Source organism: Candoia aspera, chromosome 3, assembly GCF_035149785.1.
Source record: "Candoia aspera isolate rCanAsp1 chromosome 3, rCanAsp1.hap2, whole genome shotgun sequence".
NCBI classification, from domain to species: Eukaryota; Metazoa; Chordata; class Lepidosauria; order Squamata; family Boidae; genus Candoia; species Candoia aspera.
In genome coordinates, this window is record NC_086155.1 from 175,735,796 (window position 1) to 175,760,468 (window position 24,673).

General features: G+C 35.8%; 1 protein-coding gene across 5 annotated transcripts in view; it reads right to left on the minus strand.

Annotated features, from left to right (window-relative positions):
• The window catches only part of NCOA2 (nuclear receptor coactivator 2), a 132,084-nt gene that overhangs the window by 44,892 nt on the left and 62,519 nt on the right, over positions 1-24,673 (minus strand). For all 5 annotated transcript variants that reach the window (XM_063299374.1, XM_063299373.1, XM_063299376.1 and 2 more), the window contains exons 3-5: positions 15,780-15,884; positions 12,143-12,315; positions 429-532 (exon numbers count right to left, since the gene is read on the minus strand). In XM_063299374.1, coding sequence (XP_063155444.1) covers positions 429-532; positions 12,143-12,315; positions 15,780-15,865 — 363 coding nt within the window. In that variant the 5' untranslated portion in view covers positions 15,866-15,884. The remainder of the gene's footprint in view (positions 1-428; positions 533-12,142; positions 12,316-15,779; positions 15,885-24,673) is intronic.

Here is a 24,673-nt window from a genome sequence, read left to right on the forward strand (position 1 = left end):
TCAATTTTTTATTACTCACTGCTACACTTTTGAGTCAGATTATTATCTAATTGGTTACACTCTCCTATATAAAATTGTAGAAAAACAATGCAAGTTAACTCTTTTTCCTTTGAAGAGTGCTCTGTAACCATGCTATAAAAATAACATGAATGGACAAAAACGTAAATTAGCAGATCATACATGAAAAGTTTTATTCTTTATTGCACTGCCTTTGAATTTTACAATCCATGCAGCCCATATTCTACAATTTATTAGGGAACCTTATCTGCAGAAAGCTTGTGTATATTTGTTAGTCTTTAGAATGGCACAAGATTTTGTTATATATTGTTTCTGCAAAAACAAAATCCAAATTTATGTTGATTTTATCTTGCTGAATCTTATCAGAATTGTGGAAATAATCCTAAATATAAAAACGTTCAGCACTTCACCTCAAGCATCATTGGTCCAAGTGCATCCTTGTCAATTACACTCTGACCTGTGGATGACACATCAGCTTTCTGCACTTCATCTTCATTGGCTGCTGCTGCTTTCTCTGCACATAAAAAAAAAAGGGGGAAAAACACATGGTAAGTAATGTAACACAAATGTTAAGAAGATTATGCTTGATATTTAGTATAGAAAATGGGCATCATGAACCCAGATGGAACTAATCACCATTCTGAAATTCATTCAGATAATCCCAACTTCTGCCTGCCAGATTGATCTTCGTCAAATCTTCAAGAGCAATCTGGTTACTGTGCATGATGGAAAGGATCTTTTTCACAGTGGCATCTTTTCTGTGGTACATATTACTACCAGGAATTCATTACAGCAATCTAAGTTTTGTTTTCAATCTCTCATGAACTACCTTTTAGTGGACCACTGATAATTTTATCTGTAAGTACTGTACTTACTGAATTCAAAAAGTATTTTAGAGCCAGAATATGTGGTTTTTATTATTGTTACATTTTTATCAGTTGGTGAATTATTTGAATATACTATTATTTACATTTTTATCTTGGAATCTACCTTGAGGTGTCTATTCACAAAAGTGACCTATAAATATTACAAATTTATAAATAATACATTCCTTAAGTAGGGAAAATATTATATACATATATGCAGAGTGTGTCTTGGAGTCAGTCTTGGCTGCATGGACTAATCCCCGCAGTTTTCTTGGAAATGATTTTTGGAAGTAGTTTGCCAGATACACCTTCCTAGGGCTGAAAGGGCATGACTGGTCCAAAGTCACCCAGTTGCCTTTTGTGCCAAAGGGAGGATTAGAAACCAAATATCCTGATTTCTAATCAAGTGCCTTAAACCACTATACCAAACTGACTTTCAGGAAAAGTGTATGAACATATATCTCTGTCTGTTTACAGTATTTATATCCTGTATTTATCCTGTATTTATTTTAAACAAAACTTTGGGCAACTAACACAAAATAAGAAATCTGAAAAATATAATTTACTAGTTAAGTTGCAGGATTGTACTTTATTACTCCACCTACATTTAAATTTCTCCTAGCAGTTATAATCATTATAACAGCATTAATGTTAATGACTGGTAAAAGCAACTTTGCATGCAAGAATGATGGATTTAAGCATTAGGCTAATCTTTCTTATAAATGTACAGTCCTTTCATATATTTATGATATATATTTCCTAAACTGCTACATTTTAACTGGAAACAATACAATAGGAGATGAATATTTGTGCTTCACTACTTTGAAGGCTGCTTATTTTTGTTAGTTGGTGTTATTAAATATTTTACCTTGACTTTTAGCTCAAAGGATTTTCAAGGAAAGTGCTTTAATATAATTTAATATCAGATGAGCAGAAAAAACAAAACAAAGAAGAAACAAGAGAAACAAGAACTATGAAAAACAGAAACCCATTTTTTAACATTTAATGTTTCTATTTCATATGGTAGAAGGCAAAACCTCTAATAAGTGGGTCAGATCAAAACTAAAGATCAAAATAAATTAAGACCAGAAAACAATTTGCAGCAAATTGAATTGTTCCAAAACTATATATTCATATGTACAGTATATGTATATGTATATTTTCCTGTAGTCTAACTTATCAACACTTGACATTCTGGATGATCCTGTAGCTTTGAGAACTTTAGCCAGCCACAGGGAAAAATAATGCCATAACAGAACTAGAATTTCTTTAAACTCAAAGCAGTATGACTGGATCACTGCTCTTCAGGAAGATCTAAGGAAAGTTTAAAAGCAAGTTACTACTATTAAAAGCAAAATAGTGGTACTTAAAATAAATGTGAGATCCACACACCATTTTAAGACTAAATGACAAATCAAGACTTAGTAATACTGTTTTACTTGCATCAACAATTTACACTTCCTACATCTGTGGAAAGCCAGAAATCCCACATTGATGATAATTACTGAACTAAATATAAAGCTCAAATTGCATTTGGATAACAGTTATGGTTAGAAAATATAAAACATTAATCATGAAAATACAGCTATATCACACAAAGTGTGATTTATAATACTGTATATTCTATTAATTCTGAATAATTAAACTGCTATCCTATTTACTCATGAGTGAATTCCTGGGGTGAATGAAAAAAGAGAGATTGTCTGGTACATTTATTTCAAAGAGTTCAGAAGAAATATACAACACAATTTAGCATGTATTAAATGTCAAAGTAAATTGAGCCATTTCTAAATGTATGCTTAATTTTTAATTCACATTCTGCATTCTTAATTCAATCCAAATTTATTATTAAACTAACAGGATTACAAAACTAAAAAAAATCCTGTAAAAGTACTTGCAAGAAAAAGAGAATAAAATATCATTTACATAATGACAATATTTATTTCAACAAATTTTAACAATACTAAGCCTCCATAGAAATCTGGGAAAGTCCTGAACAGGGAGAAAATTTACTTCGGCTAGTTCATTTATACTGTCTATAGACATTCTATAAAAAAATAGAATCTTTTATTCTATTTTATAAATGCATTTTACAGTGGGGATTGGGGGTGAAATGGGAATGATAGGACATACAGATCATTTAAAAGAGTCAATATTGGCATGATGGCAGCTGAAGTATCTGGATTTATTTGTATTTACTAAACTTCAATTCCATAAGTTCCAAGTTTGTAAGAATCTACAATATTGTTTGATAAAAACAAAATGGCAAAACCCCAAAAATCAAAGCTAAGATTTTATACACATTTTCATAAACTGGTGTTTTAGCATTTGAGTCTGACCAGATAGCAAGCAGGACTAGTATAATGAAATATCCAAACATTATTCATACTCTTTGTTCACTATTAAAATTATTTTTTCAATACATTAGTCACTGCATTAAAATCTTGGATTTTGAATATAAAAAGCATGTAATAACCATGTCTTAGTATTTCAATCAGCAGGGAAATGTCTATCATTTTCACAAGATTTCAGTTTTTCAGAAGAGTTTATAAAATTGTTAGCTGCCGTTCCAATTTCCAGTCTCAGCAGGAAAGCTATGCCCTCCCTAACAATGTTTACCTTTTATTTAAAGAACAACATACATTCTCATTACACTTTACAACATACCTTTGTAGACCTGTACAGCAACAGGCACCCTTATTGATAAAAACCCAAAATATTGCTAGAAAAAAAAACATATAATTGCAGAATGACTTTAGGTGATAAAACAAGAGAGAATTATGCATCTGTACTGAACTAAAATTAGAAAAGCTGCCATATGGCACTGTGAAGCCAGCAGCACATTCTTATTCATTAGGAAGCATTCTGCCAACATAAAAACACAAGGCCCCTTCCTGCAATCTCCAATTGTGTTTATCTTTTCAACATTAATGCACGATATATCATCAGCTTGCCGAAATCTCCTGCAGTGCAAATTTTAAAAGCACAGCTGCACTATTTCCCAGTTTGTTTACTGAGATCAGCTTTAAGGGTGAAGATTTGCTTTACTCCATTCTTTATGCACAGTCCTTCCTGTCAGCAAATGAAAGTGACTCAAAATCTGCTGAGTGACAGTTATACTGGCCAATCCTACGCTATGGATGATATTACATTTCCAATTCTTTCCTTTTTTTGTTCCCATCTAATGACTGAGAATAGAAAGCAGTCTTGCTTTCACTTTTATCCCTGGTGATGCAAGTGTAAACTAGTTTGTGTTAAGTGGATAAATGGATTAATCCAAGAGATATCCAAGAGCTGAAAATTGACTCATTCTTTGCAAATCAGTGACTGACTTCAAGTAGCATTTGCTGCTTTATTGGCAGGATGTGTTACAAGAGGTTGTGATAAATAGGTTCACTATTTTTTCTTTGAGAAAACAGAAAACAATTCTTACATTAGAGACATGATAATACAGCCACACAGCTCATAAGAGAGAATAATATGTAATATGCATATGATTAGGACTGGATGACACTGAAGAGACGCTGCATCTTTCAACATATTTGGATTCTAAAGTTAGGGAAAAAGGTATCTTACTGAGATTATACAAAATGCTTTCATTCAGTATATGAATCAGTCTGCCCATCTAGACCAGTGTTTGCAAAGCCATTTCAGTAATGACTAAAACTGACACTGAACAAGTAAAATATACAAGAGAAAATACAAAGGATCCTTTCTTAAGAGGTTGGATCCAAATCTGTATTATCATGATATGTTGTGTATCTGTGTGTGATTTTAAGTATACGGTGTACCCATAGGCCAATTGTGTTTTATTTATTAATTTTGTTTCCAGAGAAAATATTAGGATACTTAGGAATCTTCAAAGATCACACATCAAATAAGTAAGGAAGTATTTAGGAAAAAAAAATGGTGTGTGCTTCTTCGTGGCAGTTCCCATTTTGTGGAACTTTACCCCTGGAGGTATATGCAGTCCCTATCTTTTTAATACTTCACAGGAACTCCATGCTATAATGTCTTGGTGAACCTATGGCCCGTAATGGTTTTCAGAGAGGGCACTGAGAGCCAGTTTGGTCTAGTGGTTAAGGTTCTGGGCTAGAAACCAGGAGTCTGTGAGTTCTAGTCCTGCCTTAGGCATGAAAGCCAGCTGGGTGACCTTGGGCCAGTCCCTCGCTCTCAGCCCAACTCAGTGCAATGTAGACTAGCCTCCTTGTGGTGCACCCCGGGCAACGTGACTTGTCATGGCTAAATAGTCTACACATCTGGCTGCTGGACCTCACAAGGATTTCCTAGCAAGAAAAAAACAGCATGAACACCGAACTGCTATGTCATACAACTAAAAAGAGAGAGAGAGAGGGCATTAATATTCTGTATTTAATTTTGAGTTTTATAGTGTACCTATGTATATATGCTATACTGCCCAGATTCCTTTGCAATTCAGGTGGGTTATAAGCACTGCACAAATAAATAAATCATTTCCTAAACTTGAGCCAAGATAAAGTTATATCGTGCCAATGCAATTTAGTCTCTTATCAGCTAAATATTATTTCTGAAGATGACGTTTCTTAATTTTATGTCCTTTCAAAGGGGAAACATGCTGCCTCATTATTTTGCTTAAAATCACCTTTCAGTTTGCAAAATAACAAGGCAAATATTTTGAGCAGGCATCTTCAAGTATGTTAGAATTCTAGAAATTTAAAATGTTGATCTCTTTCAGTCAAATATAGCTCTGCCATTAATTATAACAGTGACAAAACACATACTTTGCATTCAGAAAATTCTTTGCTACCGCATAAGCATTTTTCCCCTCTGGGAATTAATGTAAAATAATGCAGGTAAGTTGGCACTTATTTCAAAATGTCATCATACTTTAATAAATCTTGACATATATTTCTTTGTATCAATTGTCCTTTAACAAATTGCACTAAAATATCTCGTTATTCAATTATGAAGAAACACTTTTTTCAGAATGCACACCCCTTTCTTCATACATGTTTTTCAATCATATCAGCTGATACATCTTTAAATACTGGAGGTGACTTGAAAAGCAAGTTAGTGTAAAAACATCTACAGTTTAAAGTGTTCAAGGACTATTTGCTAACATGAGAAATAATATAAATCTTTTAGACTGGTAGAAGCCTATCAGTCAAACGACTGATAGATGTTCCAACTGGTGGAAGTTTATGTCATTTTTGCTTCAATTTTGCAGGAAGAATAGCTCATGCTTTTATAAACAACAAACTTAAGAACAAAAATCAAACAATATACAGTATATGGCAGAAACAAGAATAATTAAAAAAACAGAAACAAACTGAACAGAGTACATGGCATCTTTTGTTATTCAGTGAAAGATCTGAGATACTGCCTTCAAGTGTAGCAATTGCAGCAGAGAACACTGTGATGGTTACTGTTAACATACTTGTTGCTAAAAATTACCACACACTGAACAAATCCTTAAAAATCAAGGAGCCAATTGCCCATCCTTATTCACAACTTCCAGCCTTATTCATTTTCCCCCAATGTTTAACTTCAATCTGTTACCGTGACCACTTTTATGAGAACAGAGGATTTCTGCTTCTATAGCCATCAGCAAAAGCCATTACCAGAAACCATTTGTTGCACTTGCCTTAGAGCCTGCAACTCCTCATTCCTAGATTGGTGTCATATAACTAACCTTAAAAGGTAAAGGGGAGCAAAATATTTATTTTATGCACTTTCTAATCTGACAGTCCTATCAATCAACGTGCAACTGTATGTGCAACCAATGCACATATAGTTTATTTTATGTATAATACCTGTGAAGTAATTTTCAATGTTCTGAAATCTATCCTGTTGCTTATGCTGTATGATTTCCCTAATTACAACTTTAACCTATATATGTTAAGCATGGACATCCCAGTAGATGTATGCATAGATTATCATGTAATTAAGGATCTCTTACTCAACATCTACAAGTTCAACATCTAAAAGCTGGAGATAGAGAAATATGTGAGGTTGTGTTGAGACAACCATGATCTCACCCGAACATTCTAAAATGGAGCAGGCTATGTAGACAAGAGCTCACTGAGCTGAAAATGCTTACTGTGTAATAATGCGACCACTTCTGATGAGAAACCATACGCATGGGCTGAAATTATATTGTACAATATGAAAAAAAGTCTTCCTAACAATTAGTTGACAATTATTATTTACAATAGCTATACTTAATAAAATTAAAGTTCTAATGCATTGTTCTGCACACCGCAAAAAAAGATTATTTGCTTTGATCTGTAGTGAAGGGTCAATTTGCAAATCTGTTTTGCCTATCATAGACCTGTTTACAGGCCAGCTAACAAATCAGTTGTGTAAGGTTTGGACAAAGGTATTAGAAACTCAGTGTATCTTTTCACAGGTGTAAAAATTTGCTTGTTCATGATCTGAAGTCAAGGTGGAAGGCTCATGAAACAACACATCCTATTTTATGTATATTGCATAAAATAATATGGGCCAATAGGTGAACAGTTCATCCCGAGAAAGGATATTGCAAAAACCCATACATCTTCTGTTCACCTTCCATGGATTTATTTTAGTTATTCCTTTTGCTTGGATTTCAGTTCATAAGGAAGTGAACCAATAGAAATGGGAAAAGCAGATGATCCTTTAGATCTACTATGCCAAATACTAATCCATTACCATAAACTGTTTATTAATAATTTAGAGTAAAATAATGCATATAATTTGGCTTTTGCAATCTAAACATCAGTCTGACAAGAAATAATTATATTTGCCCCTTCTATTAACTCTCCTACTGAAGAACTCAAGTAAGTGATAATCTTTTAATCAGCCACAGAAATTATAGATTGCTTAGTGTACTATACTGGCAAAAATGCCATTAACCAAAACTATTTTAAAAAGCACTGCAACTATATATACATGCATTAAAGTTTCAGCATTACTTGTTATTGTGTCACACGTGACCTTAACTTGCATTAAACTGTTAGGCAAGAAAACAACAGATCTCTCAAAAGTGGAAATAAGATTACATTTACCCAGAATCCTATACTTATTTCCAACGAAGGTCAAAAAAGCAAAAACCCTGTTCAAATAACTACAATGACAACCAGTCTCCTGGTTATGCAACTCTATCAGCATTAGCAAAATCACTTGCAATTTCACACTTACAAAGCTAGCTGAACAAACCAACAGGAACATTTCATTCTACTACTGCTAGAACAGAAACTGTCATTTTTCATTACCTAAATGAAGCCTACACTGTTTACAAATTAGTAGTTTGCCATGAAATTTGGGGGGCTGAGGCCAGGAGGAGCCATTTCTCCATAATGGCACCTGGATTATGCAACAGCTTTCCCCCAAGCTAAATTAGATCCAGCACTGTGGACCTTATGAAAAAGTTGAAATGGAGTTCTGGAGGACTCTTTTACTGAGGGGAAGAACATAGGACTTTTTGTATCTGATTAAATTATTAGTTTTAATTTTTGTATTATATTGTAATAATTATATTGTGGACACTGTGTTCATATATATTTTTTGTACACAGCTAAAGGTTGCATAATAGTGGTAGACTAGAACACAAATAAATAAAGGTGTAGAATTAATTTCATCCTTAACTTCAAAAAAAGAGAATGACATTTCTTGCTGGTCAAGTGCCTAGCCAGGATATTCTTTATGCAAAGCCATATTACACTATACAAACATATAGTGTTGCAAAACCATTGGAGATGATTTTTGGGCATTCTATTTGTTGAATATTTATTCTGCTTATTTTTATTTATTTAACTTTAATGACTATAAAACACTAGATCTCCCCTATGGAATACCGCCAAAATATTTTTTTTGATTTAGGTAGTAGAGGAAGATAGTGATTAAGCATAACACGAAGATACAAAGTATATCCCATTACTTTTAGAACAGTGCAATTATTTTTCTTTTTTCCTTGTCAAATGCATAAATATCCAGATTGAATAGCTACTGCCATGTCTAAAATAGAATAGGCAATTTGCTTCCCTAGGGTTACATATGCCCCCCCTTTTTTTTTGCAGCCTGAAGATCTCCTTCCAATCCCATTTTTGATGGAAGCAAATCATGATTTTCTGCTATTTTAAAGAAGAAAACAGAAACTATATAATATGCCCAAACATTTATTTGGCAGTTAAAAATAAAAGCAGCACATCCAAAATAGTCACTAAAAAAAATCAGAAAATGCCATGCATACCAGCATGTGAAACTTGGCCCCACCACCAGTGCTGCATCATCATCTCACCTACTGAAGTCCTCCCTAAGTGCAGACCCTGGTCATTAATTTGCTCTTCCCATCACAGAATAACAAAACACCCAATCCTGAATAGAGCTGCAGGGCAATCAGAGTTTCAGCAATCAACTGGCAGGCAGCAAATGGGGACAGATTTAATGTTTCAGGGACTACAGGTATATTTCTTCAAAGTCTGCTGCAATGTCCCAAATAACAAAGTCAGATTAATGAAGGATCCATCCTTCAGGCCAGAATTGGAGCCCCTCGTCATTGGCTCATTTTTTAAAATCAGTTAGATTGATAGGCAGTTCTGACAAAGCCATATTAGTTGTGGCCCCATTTTTATGAACTTCTTCCCAAGGAAATTCTCTTGGCATACTTAAAAAGGCTTTGAACTAATCTTGACTGGCTTTTAATGAATATTTTTCATGGCTCATGTGCAGATTCACTGACGTTTTTATTGCTGTGGCTCTAAATTTTCTTTTATGTTGCCTTAATTATATTCTAATATATATTTTGGTTTGTACTTTTGAATTTAAAATTATATTACAATACATGCCGACAACAATTTATTTTATTCTGTTGATTGGTTTGGGTAGATATGGCCTAGAAATATAACTTATACTTAAGTGAATGTACATGTTTGCAGAGAACAAAGAGACATACAAAATGATAATTCATCCTACAGCCAAATGCTTATTGAATGGAAACCAAATTTAATCTTGATCAGAAATCCCTGGAAAACTACAAACTCTTTAAAACAGGGAAAGGATGGCTTGTAAACCAGAAAATAAACGACTAGACTAATATAAACATGAATTAACAAAGATTTCTATCCACCCACCCCACAAGAACGGGGATACGGCAGAATCTTTCTGTTTGGAAAAGAATATCTGATTTATATCCTAGAAACAGTGACTGTGAAAAATCAAAAATAGCTCCAGAAACACACATTGCAGCTGAAACAGATTACTGCTGTAGTGCTTTTTTTACAAAAATAATCACTCTTCATGTGGTTTTCATAATCACAGTACTGTTATCAAAGTGAGAGGCTGATTTTAAAGATACACTGCACTGAGTATAATGACCAATATCCCAATATAATGAGCTGCTAATCTGCCAACTGCTGCCAATACCAGATTATACTGCCAACTGCCGCCAATGCCAGATTATACTGTATCTTATTGAACTGGATCCAAAACAAACAATATTTGAAGTATATTCATGGTAATTAATGGAATTTAATTCTGATTTATTTCAGTGAGTTTACTCTAAGTATAGCTAACTTTAAATCCAATTTAGTATTTTGAGTACCTATTTAGTTACTATGTCAACATAAATTTATCTGGATGAATTACAGATCCTCCTCTTGAATGAAGGAACATATTTAAGCATTCCTGGTACCATACAACGTTTCTCCACATTTCTCTTATATATTTTGACAATGAGTTTTTTCAGTGCCAAAATAAAGAAATAAAAATAGGGAATTACTACTGATGAAGTAGCCATGTCTCTACCCAAATAGAGAATTTCAGAAGATATACTTATCTACATAGTTCTCACCTTCTGAAATCCAGTGGTAGTAATTTATGCCACTGTCTCTTTCATTAAGAGTTGTTAGATTTACATACTGCCTTACTTCCAGGAATTCTCCATTTTGGCTTTATTTTTGTAAAATGAATAATGACACAGTGTAATATGTCACGTGCTGTTATTCATCTGACGTTGTGTTTACCTAATTTTAAGACCTGCTAAGGACAGGATGATTTTTATTATGTCCTGATACATAAAACCATAGAACTCAAAGAGGGTGTATTTTCTTTTTCCCACGACTGTAATTTGAGGATTAATTCTCTATTTTTTTCCGTATCTTGGCAAATCTGTTTGCTTCACTGGTCACTTGGTTTAGAATATTTTGTGAAGCAAAAAAAGTTTCAACAAAGATATATGTGGCATCCCAGTATTTCAGCTATTTGAATTATTTATAACTCCTTAACAATAGGTTCATTACATTTCAATTTTTGCTGGTACCATAGAAAATGAACATTTTTATATTGAAGCATTATTCATAATAATTAATGGGTTATTATAAAGCCCTGAATGATTCCAGAAATAAGCTATAATAGATTTTAAGGGGCCAATAAGGCACTTAGGACCAAAGACCACATTAATAATTTTTAGCATATATTTTTGTGGACTAGACCTTTATCACTAACAGCTATGTCCTTCTTCCCTTTTTCTCTCCCTCTTTCATCCATACATTGTTACAATTATTGCTGCTGTGTATATGTTATACTTTTTTTACTTTATAGATATTTTGGTATCACATCTAAATTTTACAGATCTCCTTCTAATCCTTCTTGGAAACTCCTTTGAAAGAACACAAAACAGTAATTCCACAATGAATCTCACAGTTTCTGTTACAAGTGTTTTGAACAAAGGCTTCTAGGTCTACTGGAGCTCAAGAGATGCAGCTGCAATACAGGTTTAAGAATATTTATAATATATATTGAACAGTAAGTAAAAACAAATTAACTTTCTGAGTTCAAACTTATGAAATACTTCAAGATTTCTCCCCTCATTCTAAATACAGCATGTTTTTACACCAATGACTTACAGCAGCTTACTACGTCATCCAGGCATTGCTGTGACAAGATAAAGTCTGTCTACATTAGTGATATATCAGCACAGTGATAACTGTATTATACTACAAAATGCCATAGATCATTTGTGTGGAAATGACATAATTCTACACTGATCTAGATCATGTTGAGAAATCTAACAAAAATACTAAATGAGTCCTTATAAGATTATTTTGATGATTCAATCTACTGTTACTTTCTATTCAGTTCAATTTTATACAGTTCAACACTGTAGGATGAAAACATATCTCAACAAAATAATCATGAGATTAACAATTTCAAATAGGAGATACCTAGGTAACCTAAGTTTTGATGAAAAAAAAAACCAAGACCATGTATACATAGTAAGATGTTTAAAACAATTTTCCTACCTTGTTCTTTTATTTGACGAATTTGTTTCACAGTTTCTTTAAGGATTGCACATTTGTCAGGTTTGAAGTTAAAGTTGTCAATATCATTAAAATTAGCAAAAATCAGCTCTGCAAGCTCTTCTATATACTTATTCTCTTGTTCACGATTACGTTTTTCAGTGCTTCTTTTAGGACTGGAAGAAATTTTAAAAATTAAACTTGAAAATTTACAAGTCATAATTAAACAACAATTTTAATTAAATTAGCAAAATGCAGGAAAAATTAATCCATCAATACTACTTCTTAGATCATGGAACTTTATTTTTGTATACGATGACTTCACTGAGACTATTATATGCACAAAGGTGGAAAGATTCAATTTTATCCACAAAGGAGGAATGGATGGTGAAGATGATAGAACTTGCTGAGATGGCCAAATTGACAGCTTTAATTAGAGATAAGACATTGTCTATGTTTAATGCTGATTGAAATCCCCTTATTGACTTTTTGCGTGAAAAAGAAAAAAATGAAATTATGATGTTTGGATTTGATGATTAGAAAAAAATTAAGAAATGTAAGCAATTCTGTAACCATAGAGTAAGAGGTTAATTTACATTTATACTTATAACTGCTGAAAAAAAATCAGAAGTCATTTCTTTATATTACTTTTTTCTCTTTTTTCCTGTACCCTCAGCTTTGTTCTTTTCTTATTTCTCTCTTTTCTATCTTCACTCTAAATATTAGGTGTTAGTTTTTATCTTTCTTTTTAAAAAATTACTAGATTTATGTTAAAAAAATACTCCTTCCTATAAATACTTTATTTAGAGACATCTTCAGATCTGTAAATATGAAAGAACAAAATGTTTCTTCTATTCAGAATCTACAAAGGTTACTTTTAGGAGTAATTGACAAGCTGATCTTAGTATATGGAAATTCGTAACATGCTTATTGTATTTCGCATCTTACACAATTAATATAAGTTATTGTATTAAGAAATTAAGGAACAAAAACCATTATAACGTGAAACAGCTAAAAATCCATCTCAACTTTGGAAAGAAATTCCAAAAAATCATTTTTAATCTTCTATTTTGTAAAAATGTAGAAGCAAAACTGTCTACTAACTGTGAAACAGATCACTCCAGATTTGGATTACAATGAAACTATAGTAGGGCACTTCAGAGTTTTAACTGTTTCCATCCCTAATCCCTCACCAGCCTATGAAGCCAATATTTGAACATCTTCACTCCTGCTAGCCTCAGAACTTTGAGATCAGGTAGGGAACACTGTCAGCCAATCAGTTTTCCCTCCAGCTGAGAAACAGATGTTAAAAGTAGAACTCAAACGATGTCCTACCCATGAGCTAGAGTAACAAAAATCCTTTTGTCCCCATTCAACCCCTCCCCCAAGCTCCCACTGCTAGTATCTCCATTTATTCAGACTTTCAATATTCATAATATGTATTTGTTTGGCTATTTGCAAAAGGGGAGGCAGTTGTTATGGGGAAGGGCACACTGGAAGAAAGGCTGTTGGCCCTTTGCAAGGCCTTTGCAAGTCCTCCCCGAAGGCCTTGTGAGTCTTCCCTGAAATGAAGGGCCAGTGGCCAGGCAGCATGAGGAAGAAGATGGCGAAGGTCCTGGCCTAACAACAGCACAGTCCTGGCCTTATGACCACAACCGGGACTACTGGAACTGCTGTCGCTGAGTGGTGAGGTCATGTGATGTTTTATCTAAGGATTGCATCGCTTAGCGATGGAAATTCCGGTCCCAATTAGGGTCATTAAGCAAGAACTACCTGTAATCCTGTTCTGGATTCTAATCAGCTAGCCAGCAAATTTAATTTACTTATATTACCAGTACTAAAGTATAATTTATCAAGTTCTAAAACTATCTATTACACCCCCGTAATTGTCTATTATTATGAAAAAAGATCATGAAATGACCAATGCTCTTTTGTTTCTTTAAGGAACTTTCTTTAATATTCTAGCAGTACAAGTTTATATTTACATCTAGACATGAAAGTATAGCCTATGTATAAACTGATTCTATGTAAGTGTCCAGGTACTTTATGTCATGTTTCTAGCCTGCAACATCTAGGGTTATTTCTTGACATATAAGGAAGCATGTGTCTCTGCCAATTAATACTCTAAAGCAACCTGGCCATTCTATAAATTTCATATCCCAAAATTTGCTAGCCAACATGGGTAGGGCTGAGACTTCTGAGTATTGAATCCACACAATTGGAAGAAGCCCAGGCTAGAGGGACTACTATTCAGGTAGTCCTCACTTACCAACCATTTGTTCAGCGACCATTTCAAGTTACATAGGTGCTGAAAAATAACTTTATGGCCCATTTACAACCTTCGCAGTGTCCTTCAGTCATGTGATCACCATTACAGTCACTATGCATTGGCCTGTGCCTGACCTGTGTTTTTTTCATTTTTCCCCACTTTGTAGAGCAGAGAGATTAAGGGGAAAGGGATTGCAAGAGAGTAAGCTGTTTGCTGTTATACACACTGAAAACCATGTGATCACACCAGCAGCCTGGGGTTGACAGCCATAGGTGTGCTAGGCAAACAGCTTACAGTAATCTCTTGAAATATCTTTTCTCCAATCTCTCTGCTCTGCAAGCATGGGGAAGAAAAAAAGCAAGCAATTTCTGAAGGCAATCTGTCCTTTGCCTGATTCTTACACACACACCCCTGGCAGAACAGAGAAATTAGAGACAAAAGGATTTCAAGAGAATAAGATGTTTGCATAGTGCCCCTGAGGCTTCCAGCCCCAGGTTGCAGTGCAATCGCATAGCTTTCAATGTGTACAAGACAGTAAGTAGGCACTTGAGCATTCCAAAGGGGGAATTGTTAGGAGGCAAATAAAAGCCAAAGGTGTGAAATTGAGTAGTCTTGTCTCTTTCCAGCTGGAAAGCACAGTCATGGTCACATGATTTCCCACTTAGTGACCGCTTCATTTAGCAGTGGAGTTGCTGGTCCCCATTAGGGTCATTAAACGAGGACAACCTGTAGAATCTTCTGAAACAGAGCTCCACTGCATGCATTTGTTTTTTTTATAAGAGGTTGCTCTTATAATTTATAAGATACTGAAGATTTAACTGACTGAAGACCCATTCCTTTAAAACTATTCACTCAAGCTTTATTCTTTGTCCAGGTAGGGAAAGAAAAAAACCAAACTCTTCAGCAAATAAGTAATTATTATGATTTTGACCTGTATAGCAATTCTTATACAGGACGCGGTGGCGCTGCGGGTTAAACCGCTGAGCTGCCGATCGGAAGGTCGGCGGTTCGAAACCGCGCGGCGGGGTGAGCTCCCGTTGCTAGTCCCAGCTCCTGCTCACCTAGCAGTTCGAAAACATGCAAATGTGAGTAGATCAATAGGTACCGCTTCGGCGGGAAGGTAACGGCGTTCCGTGTCGTCATGCTGGCCACATGACCCGGAAGTGTCTACGGACAACGCCGGCTCTAAGGCTTAGAAACGGAGATGAGCACTGCCCCCTAGAGTCGGACACGACTGGACTTTACGTCAAGGGAAACCTTTACCTTTACCTTTAGCAATTCTTATATATCAAGGCAATAATGCTTTGGTAACATGAAAATATAGACTCAGCTTCACTTTATACAAGACACATTCTTCATGTCTTAACTAACCTGGGTCCAAGATGATCAGGACATTCCTTGCGTTTTCTTGACTCTGCCCGGGCTGGGTCAGAGGAATTTTCACCAATTCCACTCATCTTAAACACATATCAGCAACTGAAAAACAAGTCAGAAGAAAAACACTTCATTTATAACTTTCAGTTTTCTTAGCACTTAATATTTCACTAGGAATGTTATGCTCCCTCCTTGATATACAGGTATATAATGTAGCATTTTTTAAAGTTAAGGTTTCTTTGTATTATAATAAAATGTGTACAAGTCTTGCACTGAAATAATTTTAATTAACTGCTCAGTGAAAAAAGGAGCATTTTATAGTGTATCAAATGACTTGATATATATATGGTGGGGGGGAGTGATATTCAGTAACAGTAATGTTACTGTATTTCTCCCTGCCTCTACAAAAATTACCCAATCAGAAGTAGATCCAATAAAAGGAAATTATGATACATATGCTGTTGAACAATGTATTGCAATAATATGTAATCTTTCAAATAATTACAAAACTGAAATACACACAGAGGCTTTCACTACAATGAATATTAAATATCCACCAAAGCAGGTTTTGAAATATCCAACAACAAAGTTTACAGTAAATTTAAATCATTCTTTGGACATTCTGCATTTAAAAGGCTCTACGTTTTTGGAAGAAGACATACCAGTTCTTCAATAAACCTTTCAAGGCAGGATATTTGTACCTTTCCTAAGTATAAGATTTTATTGTAAACCGCCCAGAGTCCCTCTCTTGGGGGAGATGGGCGGTAATTAAATCTGAATAATAAACAAATAAAATAACACTTAAGTTGAAAAAATTACCTATATACAGTACCTCGTTGATCTAAGGGACCAGACAATATATAACCTAAATAAAGTGAGCAACAAACCACTTCCAAATATGAAGAAATATTAAATACTAACATTTACTTGTCTTAAAGAAGATCTCTTAGACTATGTAAAATTTTGAGCAATTTTGGCTCTCACTATGTTCACTACATGTGAAATCCACTTTCATGCTGTTTAGAATCAAAATAATCGAAGTGGCATAAACGTGCTTGTAAAATACAGATACACACACACACATACCAGTGTTTACTTTTAACAGATTTGTCTTCCTAATACAGTTTTCCCTTCTTTTGTCTATGCTAATTCTTTAACTATATTCAAGAATACAATATCCTGCTTGGAGAGATGCTCAGAACCTGTCCATGTTACATAGAAACATTAACATTTGTAGACAGTTTCACCTTCACTTGTGTCTTACTTCTGAACATTCAAGGAAAATTCAGTTCTCTATCATGGAGGTATCCAGTGCACAATCCTCCTGAGCCCTTCCAAAAGTTTTTAATGAGACAGAAGGGGAAATTATTGAATAAATGGGAAGTAACTGTATCAACTGAAAAAAGTTGAAATTAACCTGAATTTCCTAATTCATACTTTTTTTAAGCATGCAAGACATGAAGACCCACCACCTATCTGACATATACATGTGTGTGCATGTGTACGTGCACACATGTATTTAAGTCAAGCCAAAATAGGCATTAGAAGGATGGGACAGGTTTTTAAAATCAATTAATGAATTAATGAGTTTTAAACATGTGAAACTTGAATTTAAAGATAAGTTTTATTAGTTAGTGCCAACTGCTAACCTTTAAGTTGCATGTATTTCCTGATATTCTTTTTTGCAGTTCCCACAACTGCATTATTGAAATTTAACGACTGCCAAATGAAATTCTTTTCTAATAATTTTTGGGGGGGAGGGGAAATTAAGTGGTATGCCAGGTTTTTATAAGGAGGGACTGCCAAAAACCCTGGGCTCATTCTGTCCATTGACATTATCATCTCACTGATCCACCCAGTGTTATAAGCTTCAGGTGCTGAAACAGTATTTTAAGAACTGCAGCCCCTAATTACTAATTAAATCACTGCTGTCAGCTCTGGATTTGCTTTTTTGGGGGTATGGGAACAGGAGAATTGCTTCCAGAGGGGAGTATTGTCTGGTTCATGCATAATCCAGAGGAGGAACATATGGCAGAGGAAGATACAATGGGATATGACGGCAGGCTGTTCACAGGGCATGGGGTTAATAGGGCCAATGGTTGAGAGTGGTCCCATCTTCCATCTCTCAGTATTCATCCTTGATACTAGTTCACCAGATCCCAGATCAATATTCAACAACTGAAAAACATTTCATTAAAATTGGTACAACTTAAAGTATTGCTATTGTAGTCATTTTGCATTATCATTTTCACAGTTCTAAATAATCTCTCCAGAAAATTCTTACTTTTATATAGATCTACCAGGAGAAAATACCACTGACTTGAGACTTATTCCCAAGGAAGTGGGAATCTGTACTTTGTATGCCACCATTTGCAATAGCCTTTGCTTAAGGTGTTTATGTTTCTGTTGATTTGAAAACTTCATGAAGATTTCAAGTAACGCGTATTCTCCATAGGATGCATTGGTTAGACTTGGTATTTGCTATTTACCCAATAAAAGAAGTCAGCGGAGTGTAATAGCTAAAATGGTTTAATATAAAATTTAATGGCCTCTAGAGTGGCACTCTTCAGCAAAGGATCGTTACCTTGTCGTGGTGCTGGAGCTTGAGCACCTCAATGATGCCATGAGCTAAACCGTGAAGGGACACCCAAGACGGGAAGGTCATGACAGAGAGGTCAGACTAAATGCGATCCCTGGGGAAGGTAATGGCAACCCACCCCAGTATTCTTGCGGTGAAAACTAAATGGATCAGTACAGCCAGAGATATGTCGGTACACCATTGGAAGATGAGACCCCCAGGTCGGAAGATGGTCAAAATGCTACTGGGGAGGAACAGAGGATGAGTTCAACTAGCTCCAGACGTGATGACGCAGCTAGCTCAAAGCCGAAAGGACGGCTAGCGGCCGACGGTGTTGGTGGTGAACGGCGAATCCGATGTTCTAAGGATCAACACACCATTGAAACCTGGACAGACATTTTGGGCGTCAGTGAACTGAAATGGACTGGAATGGGCCACTTCACATCAAATGACCACCAGATCTACTACTGTGGACAAGAGGACCACAGAAGAAATGGAGTAGCCTTCATAATTAATAGTAAAGTGGCTAAAGCAGTGCTTGGATACAACCCAAAAAACAACAGAATGATCTCAATTCGAATTCAGGGCAAGCCATCTAACATCACAGTGATCCAAATATACGCCCCAACCACAAATGCTGAAGAAGCTGAAGTAGAGCAGTTCTATGAGGATCTGCAGCACCTACTGGACAACACGCCTAAAAGAGATGTTATTTTCATCACGGGAGACTGGAACGCTAAGGTGGGCAGTCAAATGACACCTGGAATTACAGGTAAGCATGGCCTGGGTGAACAAAACAAAGCAGGACATAGGCTGATAGAATTTTGCCAAGACAACTCACTCTGCATAACAAACACTCTCTTCCAACAACCTAAGAGACAGCTTTATACATGGACTTCCCCAGATGGACAACACCGAAATCAGATTGACTACATCCTTTGCAGTCAAAGGTGGTGGACATCTATACAGTCGGTAAAAACAAGACCTGGAGCTGACTGTAGTTCAGACCACGAACTTCTTCTTGCACAATTTAGGATCAGACTAAAGAGATTAGGGAAGACCCACAGATCAGCTAGATATGAGCTCACTAATATTCCTAAGGAATATGCAGTGGAGGTGAAGAATAGATTTAAGGGACTGGACTTAGTAGATAGGGTCCCGGAAGAACTATGGACAGAAGTTCGCAACATTGTTCAGGAGGCGGCAACAAAATACATCCCAAAGAAAGAGAAAACCAAGAAGGCAAAATGGCTGTCTGCCGAGACACTAGAAGTAGCCCAAGAAAGAAGGAAAGCAAAAGGCAACAGTGATAGGGAGAGATATGCCCAATTAAATGCAAAATTCCAGAGGTTAGCCAGAAGAGATAAGGAATTATTTTTAAACAAGCAATGCGCGGAAGTGGAAGAAGACAATAGAATAGGAAGGACAAGAGACTTCTTCCATACAATTAGAAACATCGGAGGTAAATTGCAGGCCAAAATGAGTATGATCAAAAACAAAGATGGCAAGGACCTAACAGAAGAAGAAGAGATCAAGAAAAGGTGGCAAGAATATACAGAAGACCTGTATAGGAAGGATAACAATATCGGGAATAGCTTTGATGGTGTGGTCAGTGAGCTAGAGCCAGACATCCTGAAGAGTGAGGTTGAATGAGCCTTAAGAAGCATTGCTAAGAACAAGGCAGCAGGAGACGACGGCATCCCAGCTGAACTGTTCAAAATCTTGCAAGATGATGCTGTCAAGTTAATGCATGCTATATGCCAGCAAATTTGGAAAACACAAGAATGGCCATCAGACTGGAAAAAATCAACTTATATCCCCATACCAAAAAAGGGAAACACTAAAGAATGTTCAAACTATCGAACAGTGCCACTCATCTCACATGCCAGTAAGGTAATGCTCAAGATCCTGCAAGGTAGACTTCAGCAATTCATGGAGCGAGAATTGCCAGATGTACAAACTGGGTTTAGAAAAGGCAGAGGAACTAGGGACCAAATTGCCAATATCCGATGGATAATGGAAAAGGCCAGGGAGTTTCACAAAAACATCTATTTCTGTTTTCTTGACTATTCTAAAGCCTTTGACTGTGTGGACCATAACAAATTGTGGCAAGTTCTTAGTGGTATGGGGATACCAAGTCATCTTGTCTGCCTCCTGAAGAATCTGTATAACGACCAAGTAGCAACAGTAAGAACAGACCATGGAACAATGGACTGGTTTAAGGTTGGGAAAGGAGTACGGCAGGGCTGTATCCTCTCACCCTACCTATTCAACTTGTACGCAGAACACATCATGCGACAAGCTGGGCTCAAGGAATCCAAGGCTGGAATTAACATCGCTGGCGGAAACATTAACAATCTCAGATATGCAGATGATACCACTTCGATGGCTGAAAGCGAAGAGGAACTGAGGAGCCTTATGACAAAGGTGAAAGAAGAAAGTGCAAAAGCTGGCTTGCAGCTAAACCTCAAAAAACCAAGATTATGGCAACCAGCTTGATTGATAACTGGCAAATAGGAGGAGAAAATGTAGAAGCAGTGAAAGACTTTGTATTTCTAGGTGTGAAGATTACTGCAGATGCTGACTGCAGTCAGGAAATCGGAAGGCGCTTAATCCTGGGGAGAAGAGCAATGACAAATCTCAATAAAATAGTTAAGAGCAGAGACATCACAATGACAACAAAGGTCCACATAGTTAAAGCAGTGGTGTTCCCCGTAGTACCACATGGTTGCGAGAGCTGGACCATAAGGAAGTCTGAGAGAAGGAAGATCGATGCTTTTGAACTGTGGTGTTGGAGGAAAATTCTGAGAGTGCCTTGGACTGCAAGAAGATCAAACCAGTCCATCCTCCAGGAAATAAAGCTAGACTGCTCACTTGAGGGAATGATATGAAAGGCAAAACTGAAATACTTTGGCCACATAATGAGAAGACAGGACACCCTGGAGAAGATGCTGATGCTAGGGAGAGTGGAGGGCAAAAGGAAGAGGGGCCGACCAAGGGCAAGGTGGATGGATGATATTCTAGAGGTGACGGACTCGTCCCTGGGGGAGCTGGGGGTGTTGACGACCGACAGGAAGCTCTGGCGTGGGCTGGTCCATGAAGTCACGAAGAGTCGGAAGCGACTAAACGAATAAACAACAAGAGTGGCACTAAAGTATACAGTATAAGACATTCAAAAATATTTGAAAGATTTTAAGAGACACATAAGAAAAATCATGGTACCGTATCTTTTCCCCCGACAGTTAAAATAGGAAATATAAGTCCCTTTTCACAAATGTTTAAAAACGTGTTATCTGGGTAAGCTCTCAGGATGTAATTACAGTTACTGAGAACAATCTAGTTTCCACCAGATGTTGGGTAAAAGAACAATTTCCAATCTCTCCTTGTTATCAGTAACTAAACAAAAGTTTCTGCTTTCATTGTGACAGCATACACTTATCCACATCCTCTACACATCGAGCATGAGAAGAATGGCTTGAAGTTGAGCATGTAATACAAGTAATGATAATCTTGTGATAATCTCACTTTATTAAAATACAGAAACTTTAAAAAAATGAAAGAAAAGATAGGACTGCCAAAAAATGCATACAACAAAAACCAAAGAATGAATTAATGACTCAAATTCAGTTTTCTGGTATTTCCTTATTTTTTTAAATCCAGATTTTAGAAAACTGTAACTAAACATGCTCTTGTACTTTTAATTCTCAATCTTAATTGATGAATGGTGCACCACAGATTTGTTGGATGGCCTTCTTAGGCCTTATGCCATTAGGAAAGCTAAAGTGACAGCATATTTAATCCAAATGTAATGTATGGGGTTACTAGAAAAAGGGGGGATTTTATGAATAGACATAATCTAGTAAATACCACAGGATATAAGGAATGTCTTGCATTACATTCATAACTGTCAAAAAAGAACTAACAGTGGGTTCAGTTGTGTTACGTTTTCCATATTATATTTTTATTCCCAAAATTGATAGCTGTCAAGAGGCTAAGTATAATTGTTGGTGATTAGATTAAATTAGTTTTTCATAGTTTGCAAAAGCTTCCTGCCTTATCAGAGACAAATATATGTCCATGGGACAGGGGACTTCATTTGTTAAAAACTGGCACAAATACTACATCCAGACACAAAGTAACTTATAAAAAAGAATGAACAAAAGAAACAGCAATAATATATGGAAATTTCATAAATTCAAAAGCTTTGATTTCTGAGTTTCAATCAACTCATTTAGACAGGAATGACTCCAGCTTTTCAAAAGCTAAAAAGCTTGAAGTTATTTAAATGTTAATACAGCAATAGTTGAGAGTACTTCTGTATCACAGTGATATGACATTTATCATTATTTATCTTAACTTCAATAAATTACTCCCCAAGCATTTAGTGAAATAAATTAGGAGGCTTGTAATATTAAGTGGTAATAAGAATCTAGACTGGAATGGAGAAGACCGGGAACTCTGGATTTTCATACCTACCCTGTCTAGCTTTTTTTCAAGATTGAAAGGGTCACTACTGTAGGTACTGCCACTTAGTGTAACCTGGCATTATTCTGCTCTATTTAAAAGGATTGAAATTACAGGATATTCTAAGTTTTTATATTCAAAGAAAACTGAAATGTGATGTTAACGTTCCCCCCCCAATATAATTCCTATAGCTGAAATCATAGGATCCCTTCATGTACATTCTTTGCACTGATCCAGATCAGTTCTGACTGCCCTCCCCAGTTCAAGAGCTGAATCAGCATTTTTCTCATTCTGGACTGCATTATCTGAAGCAAGAGCAAAGATGGATACCCCACCATCCTCTAAAACTATTCTTGTATTGCTTTTGCCCTTTGTTTCACTGCACTGCCCAGATTCTGGACACAAGCAAGTCCTTGCTCAACATCCACTGCAGCCTAACTATGCTAGAGAAGGACTACAAGCCACTATCCTATCTGCATCCTTCCAGTTAGTTCTACAATATCAATAAAAACCTGCCATGGGTAGTTTTCCTGGCTTATATTAAAAAAAAATCATCCAATCTTCCATCACCTATGCTCAAAGCAGCATTACTTTGCCCCTCTAAAACAAACCTACAATCATAGTTAAAGCTATTGTGAAAACACTGGGTTGCAAAAATGTTGCCATGTTATCCTTCCATTATCAGTTAATTATGCCTTTATTCCAGGGTGTCCCTTCCACATAACAACTGCCTTTTTGTTACTCTAGCTCATGGGTAGGACATCATTTGAGTTCTACTTCTAACATCTGTTTCTCAGCTGGACTGGCTGACAGTATTCCCTGCCTGGTCTCAAAGTTCTGAGGCTGGCAGGAGTAAAGATGTTCAAATATTGGCTTCATAGATGGTGAGGGATTAAGGATGGAAACAGAATTAAAACTCTGAAGTGCCCTACTGTAGTTTCATTGTAATCCAAATCTAGAGTGATCTGTTTCACAATTGGCAGACAGTTTTGCTTCTAATTGTCCCTCTCTTCCAAGATTTTTGATGGATGAAGTTGCTGAATCAAATTAATATGTCTTAACACTAAAAGTGTCCTTTGTAAATAAGCACAAAACAATATATTTTGCTTTCAAAATATCAAATAATTAATTTATGTTGGCTATTTCCTAATCTAGAGACAAAAATAGGTATAATTAGTAGGTTGATCTGTTGATTTTAAAGGCACACCTATCTACGACGATCAATCACATGTCTTCCTCTCTCCCAATAGTTGGCCTGGTTAGAATTAGATTGGAAACTGTTTCAATAAAGAAACAGCCAAACAGCCTTGGGGAATGGTTGGTTTGGGGACACAATTTACACAGTGTAAATTAAATGAGAAACAATGTATTCTAAAACACCATTCTGACCACAATTATATTGTACCAAATACTTTAACAGACTATAACAGATTAGTTGAGTCAGCTGTAAAATTCCTACACAGTTCTGACTTTGAACAAGCTTTTGTAAAAATAAACTACAAAAATGAAATTTCCTAGCAAGAACTTATTTCCAAGAACTATGTTCTACTGAATGCACTTGTGAATCAGTCACAAACTCTCAAGGCAGAACTGGATAACACAGAGAAGCCTTTCCCCTCTCCTTTCTTTCTGGAATATTAAGTAAATAAATAAAAGCAAAACACCTAATTTTAACACATTCAACATATTTATTTACTGCAAGGAACTAGATTAGGGTGGGGAAATTCTCAGCTTATCATGTTTTCCTTTCCTGGTACAGAGAGAAGGAATACATGACGCTGCTATATCAACACGTTTCTATTTCATTTATAAATTGTGCCCTATTTCCTATTTCTCCATACTGTGTGGA